This window comes from Gymnogyps californianus, chromosome 7 (genome assembly GCF_018139145.2).
Source record: "Gymnogyps californianus isolate 813 chromosome 7, ASM1813914v2, whole genome shotgun sequence".
NCBI lineage: Eukaryota > Metazoa > Chordata > Aves > Accipitriformes > Cathartidae > Gymnogyps > Gymnogyps californianus.
Window position 1 is genome coordinate 35836404 of NC_059477.1, and position 19974 is coordinate 35856377.

At 37.7% G+C, this 19974-nt stretch overlaps 1 protein-coding gene across 1 annotated transcript in view; it reads right to left on the bottom strand.

Moving 5' to 3' along the window:
• Positions 1-19974, bottom strand: part of NCKAP5 (NCK associated protein 5) — a 407543-nt gene that overhangs the window by 45820 nt on the left and 341749 nt on the right. Inside the window, exons 14-15 of the mRNA XM_050899634.1 lie at positions 18575-18766; positions 8976-9054 (exon numbers count right to left, since the gene is read on the bottom strand). Coding sequence (XP_050755591.1) covers positions 8976-9054; positions 18575-18766 — 271 coding nt within the window. The remainder of the gene's footprint in view (positions 1-8975; positions 9055-18574; positions 18767-19974) is intronic.

Sequence of the window (19974 nt, forward strand, 5' to 3'; positions counted from 1 at the left end):
CAGAGCAACTCAGTAGAAGGAGAGGATATTTAATCAGCTTTATGCACCAGTATGAGTTGTTTCTGATGAGCAAGTCCTGGGATGGTAAATGCTGAATGCTGCTCCACACTGTCCTGGAAGGCCACTCAACAGCATGACCACACCAAATCTTCAGTAACATGAATATTGCAGCATAAGACCAAAGGACTGCTAAATGTTCTGTAAAGCCTCCCAAATAAATGGTGCATTGGTCATGGACAGATTTAGAACAATATCCTTGAAGATACTCAAAACTCAAGTGATGCAGCCCCTGAGCAGGAGGACTTCCAACCTATGTGCTTCTAGGGGTATGTTTCTACACACAAGACCGTCAGTTGTTCTTGCAATGCCTACTGGTTATTAAACAAGATTTCCCATCAGTGATGCCTCATTTTAGCTACCATGGTTCAGAAATGTAAGTAAACCACAGACACAGGTCATTTCAATGGTGTTGAAGGATCAGAAAATGAAGATTTTGAAGTACAAAAGGGAAAGAACAGTGCTTGATAATTGCATTAAAATGTAAATACTTTGGGGACATTAAATGGCATAAACTTTGAGGAACTGACAGAGGTACTCAGGTGAGAGAAAGTACAAATGTAACTGCTTTTTACCCAGCCGAGCTCAGTTCTGTTTGTGCACTTTCACACATGCCTCCTGTCTGAAGCATTCTGAGGACAGTGAGACCATGATAGAGACCATAATAGATAAGGAGGTTGTGAGGGTCTCTCCCATATCTTCCAGGCCCCTTATGGCACTAGGTTTTGAGGCTTTTTTTTTTTTTTTTTTTTAAATGAACAAGTTTGGATCCTGATGTTGCTAGAGGCAAGCAGCTTATTTTGGTATTTATTAATTCATCATTGTTTTAGCAATTGGGAACCTAGTCATTTGGATTAACATCCAAGCTGGTTAGATATAGCAAGTGAGCATGTTGTTAAGTTGCCTGCTACACTGAAGTCCCATTTCAAAGCTCCAGCCCAGGAAGCATGCTTACTAAAGCAATACAGTCAGCACCTACAGATTTAACACCTACCTCTCCACATGCACATGGGACTTTAGAAAATGGCTTTGTTACCAATATACAAATAACTGCATGCATACTTGTACCATTGCTCATCTATAGGGGATTCATGAAAAATCTAATACCTTATCACAACTTGTATCAAAACATAACATTTTTGAGCATGCAGATTCGAAACAGGAACAGACCCAGGTTGGAAACGGATTTGGTGATAACTGGTTTTGTTTGATGGCTTTTACAGACAGCAACCTCACATGTAGAGACTTCCAGGTACTCTGCAGCTTTACTGGGTGATGGGGAAGATAAAACAAAGATTTTTCCTTTATCTGATCATGTGTAAATGAATGATTCAACTGCTATATCAGTGATAAGATGATTGCTAAATGGTTCTTCTCAACTTCTATCAATGGCCTGATGAAAGGAATTAACACTGACAGTGATAAGTTGTTTTCTCAGGCATTGAGACTTCATGACAAGAGAGGATTTCTTTTGCGGTCAAAAGACATTTTATCTGTTGAATATTGTTCTTCATTAAATGCATTAGAGGCGTCCAAGGATTTGCCTGACATTTAAGCAACTTCTGGATTATCCTCTTGCTTCTCCACAGTGATGTGGATCACCTCTCTCTACCGAATGCACAGGCTGTAATACAGATCAATTTGTTCACCATCTTTCCTCTATCACTTATTCTGTTACATTTATCTCAGTAATTCATTACAGACCTCACCTAATCTGTCTCCAGGTTTTGAGGGTTCTTTAATGTAAATGTGTTTGCTCAAATATGTCAGGCTTAATGGACATGTTTTAGGATGATGCACGTCAGACTTAATGTATTTACCACATTAATCAGGCTTGTTTCCTTCACATCTATTTCCATTCCCTGAGAATGAGAAAACATGAATTCAATAGCTGTTTACTTAGTACTCCAGTAAAAACACCCAAAGTTTTAGTAGTTTACAAAATGGTGGATAAAACCAAGTCTTTTGTTTGGCACAGGGGGGTGTTGAGTATTTTTTCTTCTCTTACTGGAAGCTTGGTGGAAGCTTATTAAACAAGCAGATGAACCGCTATTGTTTTCATCAAGCTTTGGAATAGGCCATTGGATAACTTATATAATTAAGCATTATGAGTATGTACATTAAATGGCACATTCAGAAATAAAATTTGAAACATACTTTTTCAGTTCCGGTGTTCATCAGATCTAGATTTCAGAAAGAAACGAAGAGAAAAAAGGCAGATGACACTGGAGCAAGGATCTGTTGATTAGAAATGGTATCGGTATGGAAACAAAAAGGCAGGTTCTGTATCATGGTCTAGATTTGTAGGGAGTCAGATAATGAGCAATACTGGGGCACTACATAAGCAGTAAAGAGTGACCATCAGTTTTAAATGACGCAGGTGAATAAACATGAGGGGAAAGGTGAGAAAAGAATATCTTGGCAGTAAATGGGTATATTTCTGGGAAAACCATACAGAAGAACCAGAAAGAAAAGAGGAGTCAGAGACAAACAAATTTACGTGGGGTACTAGGAAGAATGCAGGTCCTTCTCCTCATAGAAAAGTCTGCTTATGAAGTGTGGTTTTTTATTATCATATATATAGTTTCATAGTTTGGCTACTGGGTGCTGAATAAAACAATACTAGAATACACAGACAAGGCTATCATCTTTAGTATTTGATACCTCAATACAAATAATTATAATGCTGACATTTCATTTTAAGTCAACCCACTTACATCTACAACATGTTATATGTCCTATGTTTGCTATCAGTATAGCTGTAAAATTGCTATAAAGTTACTAGCAAGTTATCTATAAAACTTGCTGTGAAGGACATTCCTGATTTCTACTGAAAATGTAGTTTGATCACTTTTCTTTGCTGCATATAAAGCTTAAAGGGGTGGACTTTAAAACACAATGCAACATATAAAATACCAGCAACACTTCCTTTCTGGAACATTAGGCATCTAAGGGATTCAACCAAATGTTCTCTAAAGAAGACAAATCTCCAAAAAGTTGCTTAAAAGACAGACCTTCCTTTTTCTGACCAGACTGCCTTTAAATTAAACTGTAAAACCCTTCTGCAAGGTTGTTCTTGGAAAGTAGAAAAAACGATGATAAAGCCTGCTATAAGGCAGATGATTATCAAGAACTTTAATGGAATTGAGCGCTGGGCTACAGCAGAGCTACGGGCTACAGCAGAGCTACAAAAGAATCCCTTGACCTCAGTGTACGTTTTTGTTCTAGCACAAAGCAGCAAAGTCTGCAATGCACTTTTAATGTTGCTTTGATAGTGTGGAAGCCCGACCCTCTATCTAGCTAGAGACTTTTCAAAACCCTTTTAAGTATCTGCGGGCATTTTCTCTGTATTGTAGAAATGCCAGAATCTACAAGGTTCCCATTTAATGTTGGATGAATCAATTTTGAGCAACTGACCTGGACCTCTAATGAAAATTTGACAAAAATTAGACCCAAGTCTTTCTTCAAAGTTTCAAAAATTCTGACTACATTTATCTTCATAATCTTCGCCTGGCTCTGAATTTCACCTGAAATACTTGAAACAAACAATAGGGGTCAATACCACGGTTACATAATTTCTTTCCAAGAACTGTGAATCTTTCTACTGTGGATTCTAACCCCAGCCTACCTCAGGGAATTAACTCCCCATACAACCTCAGTGGGTAGTATCTTGTGCTTCCAGTGGAGCAGATAGTACCAACTACACTCAGATATACTTTGGATTGCTACTACCAATTCTTGCATTATAAAGTATTTGCTCTCTAAAGTACCCACAATGCTCAAGCGAACTGCAGGTCTATTCAGATTTTTTTAATTTATTTTATTTTTATCACTGATGTCATTCCGAGGACAAAACCTACCTGCAGTGATGTCCCTGATGTCAAAGCTCAACAGGCTTTTATTAAAGAACGAATCTGGCCTTTTAGTTCAATCAGTGACATACTAAAGATAACATTTGAAAGCAAAAACTTTCCAGTTCAATAAAATAATTCCTTTAGATGAACTGTCTATGCTTTCATGTACTCCCTGAATTCAGTGCTTTAGGCCAGAAGTGCTTGTTTGATTCTTTTAGGAATTGCTAAGGATAGAATGACCACTGGAAATCCACTATGGTGAATAAACATATTTACACACAGAAATATCTGTGACAAAAAAAAAAATCCTCTTTCTTTGTATTGAAACCTGAGTATAAGTTTAAAAATAGACTTGAAACCTTCTCAGACACCTCTCATCAGCCTATTTAGGCTGGTGAACATATCCTGAGATTGTGTTTTGTGTGAAGCCTGAGTATATCTTTAGCAAAAAGCATACTCAATGTTGACTCATTCTCTAGTGAATTTGTCACCCATTTGGGGTGACAAAAAGAAAAGAAAACTAGACCCAGAGAAATGATTATCATGCAGGTTTCAAACATGGGGTTTGGTAAATCACCAAAGTGTTGATGTCTGAGAAAATGGCACACTCAGTCTTTCCTCCTTCAGCCTCAGCATAGGTTTATATCAACACTGAAGAATGATATGATTAATTACAACTAACTTTCCTCTTCATTACAGATACATATTCCTAAAAAGAAAACAACATCAGGAGCCTTTTAATTTGTGTAGGGACCTGTATAGCCAAAAATACTTTTGCTCCTTTAAGGTGCCCGTATTTTAGCCATAACAGATGAATATTATAATCAAGGAAACTGTCTTTGGTATGACTGTTACTGTATACCATAGTACTCTCATGTGAGGTTGTCTGCAAGAACAAATTCTTCAGTAATTAGCGTTTGTTTGTTTGTGCCATGGATTTTTGGCTTTTCCCTTGAAGCTGTTTATCAATGAAAACTCTTAATACATTATAATTAATACAATCACACTTTTCCAGGAGTGGCTGCTAATTTGAAACAGTACTTGAAATATGAAACATTAAACTTTCTCACAAATGCTTTTTTCTTCTCAAGACGTCCAATTATTAACTTCTCTATGTAAAGGTGTAATTTGTAACTGTCTTGTAATTTTTTTGGCCATTGTGACAATGGGGAAATTCAAGACAAACACTGACACTTCTACTCCCTTGGGGGAAACAGAATTCTTTTTCTTTGTAAAATGAAGGCTTTTTAATGTTTACATGGGAGCAATACTGTCAGGAGCTTGACACATCATCTTTGCATTCAATAAAATAATTTTATTTACAGGAATATTTGGAGACCCTGCTGTACCTGTCTGAGCTGGGGAATCTCTCCTGACATGAAGGGAAAGTCAACCTTTTTATCATGTCCTTCCTCTTACTAGGTACTTCAGCATTTCCCACTTCATCACTCTTTCAAAACCCAACTACTTTATTGCAAAGGGCTTGAGGAAGGAGCTCTGAAGATAGCTGGACCTGAAAGTGATACTCGTGGATTCTCAGGTCTCCTATCTGTGTGAAGTGGGAGCACAGGTAGCATCTGTGCTGCCAGGGCCACATTTGGCATCCTCACTGACAGTACAGCAAAAGCATCCAGGGTATAACATCTTTTTGCTTTAAAACTTTTTTAAATGTTTTAAATATATGTTTAAGTACAATATAGCACAATATAAATGATTGCTTCACATGGAAATGATCATGTGTTCCTGAGATACAGGTATACTAGAAGGGATATTTTATATTACTGTGCATTCTTGTAGTCTTTCAATTTAGCAAATCCAAAGAGTCAGCAAAATACTTAAATTTGTTTAGATCAACAACTGACAATAAATTAAAAACCTAGCAACTGGCATTTTACACATTTTTTAACACACCCAGGAGTCTCTCATTATTAGAAAGCGATGAACCAGCATTGTCTTACATGATACCAACCTTGAAGACTGTTCAGTTATATGTATCTTGTTTATTAGCTAACTGGGCAGAACTGATGTCAATTTAGGTATTTTACAGTGACAACTACAGCAACACATGTTTTTCCTATTATGTAAAGAACATCTTCCCTGCTTAATCATAGCCCTTCTACATCTTCTATACATTCAGCTCTCTTTTGTTAACAATTTAATTCAAAACCAGTAGAATAAAGTTATTAAAGTACAGCTACAAAACCACAGTGAACTTTGTTTTCTTAAAACAACTGTTTATGATGGTGAAGAATGCAGTAAGAAATGAATTTACAGCCTACTGAAATTTTCAAGATTTCAAAGATGTTCCTGTTCTGGAAGAACCCCTAACACTGTGAAACTGTCCCATGAAAACAACAGACCAAAAGCCTCCACCAGGACATGAACTGCCCTCTTTGATCAGACTAAGGACCTGGCTCACTATCATATGCTTGATGGTAGCGAGGCATAGCATTTACAGAGCCATCCTTCCTGTATTATTCCCTTCTGCTTCTGACAACCAGAAGCTTAGGAGTTGATAACAAAGAAAGCCGAATGTGGTACTCTCACATCTCAGGTAATTCTCCATACCAACAAGCTCTTTATGATCTTCACAAGTTCTTCCTTGTGTATTGTTTTGACTAAAAATTGCAAGCTGATGTGGGAAATATTCCAAATGAACTTTTCTTAAAGCTGCACAGAGTTTCAGTCTTGATAAAAATCAGTATCTTTCTATGAAAATCTTCGTATCAGAAAAATGCCAGAACCTCTATCAAGGAATTTGGTAAAAGAATCTGAACGAGACCTAGGAAAGCTTGCTATCAACAAAGAGCAATGCGGACATACAGTAGCAAAAATACCAATGTAAGATAAAACATAGCCTGATGAGAGTGGAATAAAACACAGCACGACACTGATTTAGGAGTATTCAGGAAGTGCACTTAGATCCATGCTTCTAATTTCCCAGGCTTGGGCTTGTCCTGCTGAAATAAGTAATGACTAGTACATTCTGCATTAGGACTCACTGTGCTAATGTTAACAAATTTGCTTAGACCTCTATTATTTTTACTGTGCCAATACTACCTATTGCACATAATGTCTCCCATCATCAAAGTTTCCTAACATTAACAACTAGATCCTCAGAGCAAACTCCTTGAGTTATAGACGGTCTATAGATAGTTTGACAAGGCAGAATAGGGATAGCTGGCATCCTGTGTTGAGCCTTTAAGAGACGGCATTGCCTAGGAAAAAGAAGATGCTTTTGCAATTGGTGTAATTCAGATGATGGAAAGGTCTTTGTACGAGCCATAGGAATTTCCCAAGGGCAGCACGCCCTGGCATCTCTGTAGCACTACATACTGTGGACTTGTACAGACCTGAGCCACAGACCTACCTGTCACTTTACCTATGTCATCAGCCCCTGAAAAAGGGGAAGAAAAAGGCCTTTTCTTTGCAAAAAAGGACTTTGGTGCACAGGAGGGCTGGACCCACAGTGATGACCTCTCCCAGCTAACTGAGGGCCTTGTGAACCCAAGGCACAACTGAAGTCTGACTTTGGGGAATGCCAACCAACCTGCTCCGTAACCACTATGTCCTGTCAGAGACTCAGATTTGGTGCCTGTGGGAGGAGCAAAACATTAACACCCTCAAAAGCCACCTGCATGACATATTACAGGACCCAATAACAAAGTAATATATTGAAATATATAGCAATTAGGTCTCAGCCACAACCACCAATTACACTGATGAACACCAAGGAAGCACTGGAGTCTTTTCAGAAAAAAGCTCTGCAAATAGCTGTTTTTTCTTGTTCAGTATCTGGATTAAAAAATTAAACCCAAACATTTCACATCAATTCAAAGTAAAAGTTTTGAGAATTTTGAGGCGGAGGCAAAATAATTATTTCAGTCTGAGGAAAAATAATTCTGAACAACGTTAAGTGAGTTATTCTCTTTTGGGCAATTTCTAGTAACAGAAAGTAAGTCCTTTATTCACAGTGAGGAGCCTGTATTTCTCTTTTCAGGGGCTAGTGCCTACCCACTCACAGAATTCCCTCAGAATCTTACACTGCATTGTTCAAAGTTCTTGTTATTTAGTTGCTGTAATGGAGCCAAGTTATGGCTGGGTTCTTAGAGAGGGAAGAGTTTAGGGATCTTTTCTGTAAGTGAGACAGCCAGAGTTTATTTGGCTGAATTTGGGACTGAAAAGGATGTACAAGTCAATAAAGCATGCAAACATCTTCCTGCTACCCCAAAGAGAAATGTGTTTCGACATGATACCTCTGTTCAGCCCCACTCACTGGATTGACAGTATTAGTGAAATGAAAGACCTGGCTAGCAAAATCACTTACAGTGTCCTGAAAACACTGAATCAGATTTTAACTATTGCTGCAGCCTCTGCCTGCAAAAGGAACTTGCTAAAGGAGAATCTTTTTCATTCAGAGTCAGTTCCTTATATTGGTGACATACTGCTCTAATATAGATCCCAAACAGACTTCTGTTTTGTCCTCCATTGCCTATTAGACATTTTAACATGTACTGAGGTTAAAAATTAGTACATGCAAGAAGCAGGGCAGATGGTGCTACCCTCCTGAAAAGCGTAGAGCAAAGGCAACTTTATTTTCAATAACAGCTCTAAGGTCTTCTGAACAGACACCTGGTATGCTACTCCTTCTGGTTTAGCTTATCACAGTAATTATTCTACTATTCAGAATTTTATTCTTAATTTTACTAATTCAAGGCCAGATGACAGAGTTACAGTATATCAGTATTATTCCCACTGAAAGTATCATGCACAATAACGCTCAAGTTAAGCCACTATATGTAATCCACTAGTTTTGGAGGCTGAAATGATCTTTCATAGCCAGATTCCAAAGCCCTTCTGTCAAGCATTGCATTGATCCACACTTGGTAATGGTATGTACTCATCTTTTCTATAGTTGGTGAAATCTGGCTATCCAGGAACAGAGCTAAATGAATGCTAAAGCTGACATTAGGTGGGCAAGCAAATAAAGTAATGAAAATAAAACATGTTTTTTTCCAAGAACTGAGACAGCAATAAAATCCAGTGTAAAATATAATTTTGTACCTATCACATGACTCTGACATGTAGTCCTTGTCATGGTGTCCTCCTCTTCTTCTTGCAGGTTTTCTGTGACTACTTTAGCCTGTACATAGTACAACAACAAAAGTGAAGAACATCTGTGACTCTGTTTATGTTGCTTCATGGTAACTACAGAATATCTTTTCAGAAATAAACCAGAGTAAAGAAAGCTACAGGGCAGCTAAGAGTGCAAGTATATAGCCTGTCTAATTCTATAAATGATATCTGAGGATAATAACTTTCATTTCATTCAAAGTCACAATATGCAGCAGTCAAAAAATACCCTTGGAAGATGCAATTCCTCAAAAGGAAAAGTCTTTTTCTGCATTAAAAAAAAAAAAAAATTATGCTCAGTTCTCCTGACCTCTTATTTGTTTCTCTCTAGAAATACCATGCTTTGGTTCTATGCTAAAAAAAATGTGACTGTAATATGTGATGTGGTTCAGTTTGCAAACACTGAACTTTGGCGTTTTTGTTTCCACCTCTGTTTAAAAGCATTTATTAGCTAAACAGAGAGAAAAACTTCATTTAAGAATGCAGTGCACACTAACAGTCTGTATGTGTTACTCAAGTATGTGTTATTCAAATCCCCTAGATATTCTATTTTTCAGATGAAGGCATATTTTTGCTCTGTTCTTCTGCACTCCTATTTCCCAAGTGTATATATAATCTGAGTATCTTCTAGCATACAGTGAAAACCCCCTCCATTACATGCCATCAGCGGCCATAATTCAGATCCAGGGACATATTTTTCTGCCATGCTATATAAATCAAACAGGAATGAAGATACTTCCAGGGTGATGAGAGGAGGAAAGTCAGCACTGCAGAAAAAATTACTTTCAGTATCTCAGAGATCTTAAATTATTTGTTAATCACTCTCTGCTGTTTTAAACTACTTACAGCACATTCGCAATAACATTAAATATGTTCTGTAATCTAAACCAGTAGAATTTATCATCATTTGCATGACATATCTTTGATCATAGTATATATTCTGCTTGTCTGGCTTAAACAAGTAGCCCTATTGACCTCTTGCGACTAGCCTCAGTAAGACATGAAAGACTCGCTCTCTACATTTATAAAAGTGCATTTATAGTATCTTAATCCCAGAGATTTGATTACATCTTTTTTCTTCTGAAATGACGCTCTTCAGGCTATGGAAAATGAAGAGGGGAGTATGTGATCGTTTGGCATTGAATTACGGGTAGAAAAATTTCTCACATTTGCAGACTGCATGGCGGTCTGTGGCTTGCTGCTGATGTGACATTTCACAATATTAGGATAGATCTCCGGGTATTCCCCAGACACACAGACTGCAGACAGACAGTGCTATACAAAACTCCTGGTGTCTTGATTTTGGTGCCACACTTCCACCTCAAAAAGTAAAGCCCGTGGCTTTTCTAAATTACACTGGGCTATAATAAAATCACAAAGATGAAATGAAGCAGTGCAGCACAAAAATGATTCTATCTCACCTTAAGCTCCAACCAAGGACATGAAAAAGTATTGGAGAATGTGGAATATCCTTGGTGTGGGCTAAAGGATTATGTATTTCTGTTGGCTGGCCTTTAGAGCAAAGTGCTTTTTTGATGAACACTAACGGGAAGCGTATCCCTCTGAAGGTGAATGCACAAGGCCGCCATTGGTGGAACATTGCTTTTTCCATAAATTCAGTGGCAGTCAAGCAATAACGTTCTTTGCATGAACAGAAATCAGAGGTAATTGGTGCATATGTTATGGCATAATAGTGCCCCAAGTCTCTACCTGGCACATCATAAGAGAAGAGATTTAATCATCAAAAATTAAATAAGCTTTAAAGGAAAAACTTGCTAGAAAATTAATGTTAAAAAATGTTATAGCCAGGATTTAAAGAAACAGTATATACATGATACGCAGCTTTGAAATACAGCAGCTTCCGCACTGAATCCGTATGACTGAATGCCCTCTGCATTGTTCAAAAAAGAAAAAAAATCTTCTTAGTTTAGGGCTTTTCAAAAGATTTATGCTGTTTTCTCCAAAAGCATTCGTTTTGTCTTTTTAAAAGCAAAAAAATGCACAACAGGCCATTCTACTGCATGTAACTGTTTTCAGTCACAGCTATCTCCCAGCCCTTTGCAATCTGCTTCAAAGTAAGCAGACACCAAAGAATAACTGGAAATGATAGTAATAAGATGCATGAACTTTGAATTTAAAGACTTTCTATTGTTTTTCTTGTAGAAGTTTGGAGGACAAGATGAAATATCACATAATGTGGAATCTAAGGTATATCTCTTTCATAAGTTAGCATTAAAAACCGTAAGCACGTTTTTAATATCATTATTCTAGATGTCCTCAGTCTTTTGGCACTAGATATTTCTTTCAGGAATTAAGTGCCACAAAAAACACAGTATGAAACTCAAAAAGATGAAGCATATAATGTAACCTAATCTTCAAAAACAATATAAAAAACCCCCTTTGATTCCCAGCGAACAAAGAGTGTATGGCATAGGAAAGGTAACACCTTTTCCCATGACTAACATGTCCTTAAAAACTAAATAGTATAATTAGCATTTCTCCATTATTTATGTATATTAAGGACAATCTTTGTAGTTCCCTGATAAAACGAAGTGTGTTTCTTGAAGATATAAAGTCCTAAATGACTATTATTGCTGCATTTAGAAAGACTTCACAAAATGACAGACAAAAAGCACAGCAAATTATTGCAGCATTAGAAAATAATAAGTTAGAAAGAAACTGCAGAAGCAATGTGTAGAGTTTTTTGTACTTCTGTACAGTGAAGATACACCCTAAGCTGTCAGGACCATATTAAATGGGCCATAGTTAAACTGAGTGGCTCTGATAAGGGGCTCTGCTTTGCTATCAAAGTTCTAGATCAGTTGGATTGAATTTCCTGCATATTGCACATTTCCAGACTTTCATTCTCTCTCTTTCGTTTCAGTGACACTACAAGGACAGCCTTAGATATGCTTGTAATTTGTGGTTTTATAATGCAGGAGACATCTACATTTTCAAAGAAGAGATGATACCACAGGAGTCAGGAGGAAAAAGTTTTCAAACACATTCATTCTGCATATGTTCCTTGTAAGTTTTAAAAAATGACCTTGCAGATGTTCTTCAGAAAGACATCTGCATTAAAGTAAAAAAAAATTTGCCTGAAGTTGAAACCATGTTTGGGATACTTTAACCTTAAGCATCTTAAACGTCAGTACTAAGCTATGAGTTTTTCCAGTTCCCATTATGAAGCTTTCTGAAATTTGTTTTACCCTTGAAACACATCCCAAAGAATTTGTATTTCAAATTCTCTCAGATGAAATAGTTGCATGTGCTGAACTTCAATAACTCAGTTTTTTCAGAACAACAAAAGTAATCGCCTCAATTTCATGTTCAGTATTATATTTGGCACAAGTCTTCAGACTATTTTGTGAAAATTGTGATTATTGTTAATAATCATCATGATAATATGGTCAAGACCGCTAGCAGAAATGAGAAAAGAATGCTCATCGGGTTAAAGCATCTCTGTTCTCCTGGTGCTTGGACTTCAAAACATCATGGGAAAGGCCCTTGCTAGGCAAGAAATTGCTCACTAAACTCTAAGGTTAATTATTAGAAGCTTCACAAGGAAGGACACCCATTCAGTCTGACTTTAGGCTACAATCCTAGACTCTGTGTGTACACTTCTTGATGCAGAAAAGTTAGCCACTCACATAACCTTTCAAGAACCAGAATCTAGCAGCTAACAGAAAATAAAATGATTTTTCGTCTAAATTGCAACATTCTTACTCTCTGGGTAAATTAAAGTATCAGGTATTGTTAGTACCTTATTGAAGCATAAAACTAACTACAGGGCATTAACAGGGAGATTTTCCATGGTACAAAGAGAGACATGGGTCAAATGTATGTTTTTGCTTTTGAAAGACTTGCTCTTAAGTGACAAATATTCCCAAACGTGGTCAAATACTTTGCCTTTTCCCCATCAGCAGTGCACTTTCTAGGCTTAATGATTTCTATAATGTTCAGAGGAATGTTCAACACTGGCATGCAATTTTCAGGGAAAGGGGAAAAAATGAAAAAAAAGAAAAGTCCTATTATTTCACTCTACTACAGTATGATTATAGCATCGTTGTGCATATATCTCCACTAGAATTGAATTGCCAGCAGAAGCAGTAGGATCTTCACGACTAGCTGTATAATCTGGCCTATAGTCAAGCTGCCAACTTTTGTATTAATTCACAATTCTCTAGCTACACAAAATCTTTCTATCATATATAAACAGTTATTATCCTGTTTGTCTGTACTGGCAATAAGGAACACATCCAGAAGTTAAAAAGAAGGTAATAATGTTTTCAGGTACTAAAGCACTTACCAGGGTCTGATTCTGCATTTCCATATCAGCTTTTGTGTTGCTGTTTTTCTTGTGGTTTCCTTGAGAGCTGATAGAGTTGCCGTGAAGAGAGGAGCCCTGGGAGCTGCCCTTCGACACACTCCTGTAGGAAACATTATTTGATCCACTTTCTGTCTGCTGAGCTGCTTTCTTATCAACTCTGCAGGTAGAGAGTGATTCCTCTGATAAATTACATTGCCCTTCTTCAATCACTCTACTTTTCCATTCCTTTAATGTTTAAAGTAACCTCTCTGTATCTTTCTGTCTCTAGACCTTTGAGTGATAAATGTTTCTAACTAGCCTTGATCAAATCTGTCACTTGCAATTTCAGGTAGTATATCAATTTAGTCTTTCACATATAATGATTTATATTATATTTGGGACTGCTGTGGGGCAAATGTGAAAACACAGTATAGCAATTGCTAAGTTCTTCTGTGACCGAAGGTTGTGGTAGCTAGAAATGTAATTAATTCTGACTAGTTACCAAGTATATGTTTGCTGGTTACAATACATGAAGATGGAATACATTAAAACATGTACCTAATTCCCCTCTATCTTTACACACCATCTGCCTAAATTCTTGATTTCTGGAATCATTTGAATTTCTATCAACTTGGATGTAACTTGCCATTCTTTAATTTCAAAGGCCATTGGTTTGGTTAACAAAGTAACATGAACAAAATTTATCATCTCATTATTAATGTTTTTTCCTGTAGAGATTAAAGTCCTGATAGTGTATCTACTGAGTGCTACTATGCATTCTTAGTCTAAAAGGAATATAGATTGAACTCAGCATCTGAGCATCTGTAAAACTACAGTGTACAACAACACATCCCAAATTGTGTTCCAGAGTTTTACCTGTTTAAAAGCTCTTTCATAAAACTGTCTTTTGGTGAGTATGTAGCTGTGGTGGAACCTTTAACTCGTTCACACTCAATCTCACCAGGCATGTCTTGTGAAGGTTTCATAATTTTGCTCTCCATGACATCACCTAAAATGTCACCATTGTCTGTTTTCCTGTTAATTTCATTTTCTATTTCACAGTGTTGTTCAGTTTTCTTTTTTTCTTTTCTTCTCTCTAATTTTGCCTGCTTAATTCCAAATCCTGAAACTTTTGCATCTTTTTTTTCTACCTTTGTTTTAGGAAGATCACTTTTCCTGCTACTCAGTGCTGGGAGCTTACTCTTTCGAAAGCCAAACCAACTAGCTATAGACGGCCCAGTCTTTTGCTTAGTCTCTGCAGTGGGAGATTTGGTTTGTCCCTGACCCTTTTGCACATTTTCTTGGATGCATAACATGACTTTCTCCTCTATTGTAGGTTGTAGAGCCGGTAAACTCAAAACATCGGTAACCTTCTCGGAGGCTTCTGCTAATTTTAAAGACATTTGCTGTCTTTGTGACTTTGTTGCTTCCAGTTTATGAGGACACTTTATTCCATCTGAGCTTTGAAATGATGACATTTGTTTGGAAGATACAGTAGCTGATGCTTCTAACTCCAATTCTGCTGGCAGAACACTTTTTTTACTTATAGCTTCGTGTTTAAAACTTTCAGTGCTTTTCTCACTCTGGACAGATAGACTGCGTGCATCTTTCTGAGAAAATGGTTTGTTTCCATCACATTTTGAAGTGTTGTGAAACAAGTCTACTTTTGAAGGTGATCTGAAGGGCAGTTTGCTTGGGCTTCCATGCTGGCTATTGCAACTACTCATATTTCCAAGAGAATCTTGTCTAGAATAAGAATTTTCTGGGGTTTTAGGAGTATATGAAAGAGTCTCTGGTGTCAGTGCTGACCCAGGAATGGCCCTGATTTGAAGTCCTTCCATGGCTGAGTTCTGCCTTGTCAGAGAATTTCCTCTATCAGAAGTGTTTGTAATAATCTGAGTCCGTACTTTTCCGAGACCTTCTGTCACAGGGGCAGATGGCTTTTCCCCTGTATGAATGCTAAAACTCTGACTACGAGCTTTTGCTCCATTCATGCCCAGAGCTGGCTTCAAGTGCGACTTGTTGCTAGAAGAAACAGATCTCTTAACTAATTTGTTTTCTAATCCGTCTACTCTGTCTACCACCAAGTTGCAGTCTTCATGTGAATGAGGTGATGCTGTATCCATACTAAATCCCACAGTAAAATTATTTTTTACTTCGGTATCAGACTTAGAGTCTTTTAATTCAGTATCCGTCGCACCTCTGGTGGTTACACATACAGATTCGTTTTGCTTGTACTTACTTGAACTCACATTACTTTTGGAAGCTGCATTTATACTGTCTTTTTCCTGCTTCCCTGGTACAGTAGAGCTCTTTCGGAGAAGTTGGGGAGATTTGACAAATAATTTCAGTCCTACAGGGAGACGGGTTTTCATTCCTTTCTCATTAGAGTTTTGGGTAGCATGTGCAGTGTCACTACCATGAAACAGTGTTGACAATGGGGAATCTTTTACCTGAGACAGTAAAGGCTCACTTGTGCTTGTTGTATGACATTGAGGAGTTGCAGGGACATTGTTTGGCATCTTTTGTGGCTGATCCACCCCACTGTCACTGGAAATACCTTTTTTGCTGGAATATGCGTCTTGTGAAGAAGTTGTTTCCAATGACGGACAACCTAGAGAAAAGGACATGGCTGTTTGAAAATCTGTGTTGGAAAATTCATGATTCCTGTGGAGACCCAGCTGATTAGGGTTTTTTGGGCAGATTTGCTTTGTGTAAACTTTGGAAAGTCCTTGGCATGCACTATGGGGTTGCTGAGATACACATTTATTTTGCGTAATTGCTTCTGCATTTTCTTGAAGGTAAGGTAATTCAATTTTGGCCCCAGAAGATACATTTTTTGCTTGCATTTCATGACTAAATTGATTATGAAAGCCAGAGTTCACAGTTCCTTTTAATGGTGATGATTTCAGTATATTTTTTGCTGTTTCACTGGGACCAGCTCCTCCTAACTTTACCGCTACAGGTGGTGAATGAGCATAATTAGGCCGAATCAACAGGGATGTTGACCTGCCTGGAGGAAGGGGTGGGGACGGTGATCGGGCTTCTACAGTTGCTAAATCACAATGAAAGTCTCTGGTTGGAGGTTCTCCATAGTCACTGGGCTCTATAAGATGCTGAGGCAACAGTGGTGATGCTGGACTCTGACTCTTTGGATACTTTGACCCGTTGCCTCTGCCTGGACGTTTCAAGCCGGGCAGGGGGTGGGCAGGGGACTTTGGAACCTGAAAGTTGACTTTTGAGTCACAATTACGAGGTGGACTTTGTGCCTTTTTGAACCTTGAAAGCTTTACAGGTGGCAGAGCAGGTGATTTTTCAAGGGTTGCAGGGCCCACCGGTTGAGCTACAGGTGCCTCCTCACTCTCCATCATCGCATTTTTTTGTGGAGAAAATTTACCTCTGCTGGGTATTTTAGTCAAGTTTGGCTTTTGAGTGATTCCTGCATGCACAGTGGAGCTTGAATTGGCCTTGTATGATACATCATACACCGGCTTCACTAGTTTTTGTCGTGGTGTATTTTGCAGTGTAACTCTTCCACAGTGTGAAGATTCACTGCAGGTCACGGGGACAACTGTATTTTTATTCCCTGTATTATCTTCAAGAGTCTGTTTCTCGGTTTCATCTTCAGGTCTTTCTAAAGCAGTGTAGTTTCTAGCATTGGTTCCTGTCTGCAAATCAGTTATTCCCTGAGGTATAAGTTCAGTATATTCTGCACTGGACCTAGTTTGTGGCTGGTTGATTGAAATTTCATTTCTTGTTACAGTGACAACTCCACTTTGATGTGAGCTGAATTGAATAGGCTCACCATCCTCAGCATCAAATATTACAGTAATGCACTCTTCAGAAGAGGTCTTTTTTATAACCTTTTGTTGTTTAATGAAATTACATGTCTTTGGCCTAATGTCTGAGTGAGCAGATATCTGTTTTTCCTCTTTGTCAGTAGATACAAACTGAGAATTCTCCGTGACTTTGAGCATGTCAGAGGTCTTTGTGTACTTCTCAGAAAAAGGAGTTGCTGATAAATCTGATGGACTTTTCTCATCACTGCTTTCTATATGCAATTCATCCAAGACTTCATTGTCATCAGTATCTGAAAGCTGAAAATTAAGGTCCTTCCAGCCTGTATTAGCATGGCTTTGATTTAACTGTAACTCACGCAGCTTTGCTCTGGTGCACAATTTTACTTCTGCCTGAAATCCACTGACAAAACTAGTCAATTTTTCAGGTCTTTCCTTGGAATTAAAATACGAACTTCTTTCTGGCAAATGTTTCCTATTAGGATCCCAGTCAAAGAGACTGTCAGAAACGCTGTGAGTTAATTTGTTACAATAGGTCCTGCAGTCTTTGCTTGGTACTTCCTGCAGCAACAGTAAGGATGAAGAGTCGTCATCTGCATCATCATGCGAATCTGAATCATAAGAGAAAGTTTTGTTATGTTCCATGCAAATACTTCCTATTTCCACTGGCTTACAATGAGTCTGTTCATTATGGCTGCCACATTTAACTCCAGGGGAATATATTCCCTCATTAGAGTTCATGCAATCTTTGTAACCCCATTTTGATATTACTGAAGGTGATTCAAGTAATATTTTTTGCTTCTGTAATTTCTTCAGCCCTTCTAAGATATGGTTTTCCTTGATACGAGTTGGAGGTAGATCATCTGCAGGACTTGAGAGGTTGCTTGGGAGCGAAGAACCAATGCTTATTCTTTTATCCCAGCTCACGGATGACTGTTAAAACAAAATAAAGTGCTGTTAATAAAAAGTGTTACCATTTTAATAATGAGATTTAGGAGTTGCATAGGGCATTACATTTCATCCATTGCTATTAATAGCAATGTTCTTTTTTAATAAAGGATTTCATAGTGGTGTGAAGGCTGCAGTGCATTTAAAACCTGTAGGAAGAACAATATGAATGGAAGGATTAAGATAAAGAAGAACAACAACTTGGATTGTGAAAGACAGAATAAATGTCAGAATAAATGAGGAAACTGTGAGCAAATTGGAGTGATAAAGGAATTGTTTAAAAAAAAATTAAAAGAGGGAGAGTGAGAGGGAGGGAGACATCGGGGAGAGAACCCTTACTGAGTTTAGTGACAACTGTTTTAAATATAAAAGAGAGAAGAAAGTGAAAAAAAAAAATTCTGAAATAGGCAGCTTTTCAATTAATCTTGTTTCAGATGAATTTAAGCTAATAAATGAAGAAAATTAATTTGATTTACACTTTTGCTGCATGTCTTTCCATCATTCCAAGTGTAGGAGGAACCACTGGAATATTCACTGCAAGCACTTGAGAGGGAGAGTTCACTACTACTGCAGCTGCTCCGGGGATACAGGCGGCTAGGACCTGTCATATTTAATTGACTCTGGCACTTCAAGACAGGTATACTGGATTTCACATTCTGCTGGCATTCCTAAAATATGAGAAGAAATAGAAATATCTTATGGGTGGAAAAAGCTCATTTAACTTCCCCTTGATTAAGAAGGACAAAGAAAAAGCAAGTAAGCTACTTAACCTTCCTGTTATGCCATTAGCATCTGGTGAATTGAATACAGAGAACTAAATTAGAAATTGCTAACATTTTCATGTCGGGGGAAAAATCCACAATCCTCCATGTTTTCTTCTTTATTCTTGAACCAGTATTCTGCTCTTCTTTTGCTAAAGATTATTCTGAGTCTATTTGAATTATGCTTTGTACATAAGCAGTGTGCTCCAGTAAGATACAGAAAACAAAGTTATAAGAGTACAAGTACATCTTGACAACTGCATTATAGCCCTACAATGTAACAGATGAGGCTGTACACCCTGGACAAGGTAAATTAATTTAGTATCCCAACCAGAATGTCCACTGAGAATGGAATCTCTCCATTACAGTCTAATTTTGGTTTCCTATCTAGTTCAAAGCTTTGTCTAAGAAACTCTCTGACGTAGGACAATCCATCTTTGTGTCGCTCGCAGACACCTGAAGCCTCTTGCTTATGCAATTTATTGACACTTTATGGCTGCCTTTAGTACTTGTGTAGTTATCGCCCCTCTCCAAATGCAATTTCAGCTGACTGTGACTAAGTGCCAGCTTTGAAGAAGAGAGTAATGAAGAGCAGATAGCACTTTAGGTAAAATATTAAACCTCTGTAGGAGTATCTAGGATGCCTTTAATTTGTTTTCAAACTAATACTCTTGTGCCTAACAGTGTTAGAGCTTCTTTAATGTTAAGTGCCTGCACCATTCTGTTGTGCTATTCTCCAGTTTCCTTACAGAATCAGATATCTTTTTAATTACCAGGAACACCAGACAGAGTGACATGACTCTGTTTCATAAACTTTGGATTTTCATAAACTTTGGATTTCATTTGCTTTGGATTTCATTAAGGCAAGCTCAAACAATATTTATTGATTTTTGTAAGTAGATATACCCCAAATTAATTTTGCTTAGATGAAAATTTTACCTTTATATTCAGGAAGACACAAGAAATATAACGTTATTGAATCCACAAAACAATTATCACAACTGTATATGCAGTAGACACAGCTTCTTCATGCAAATCTCTGGAAAAATGCTCAGTTTGTAGGCACTTCTCATATACTAACCTGTTTGTTGGCCTTCTGCTAATTTCTTCCATTT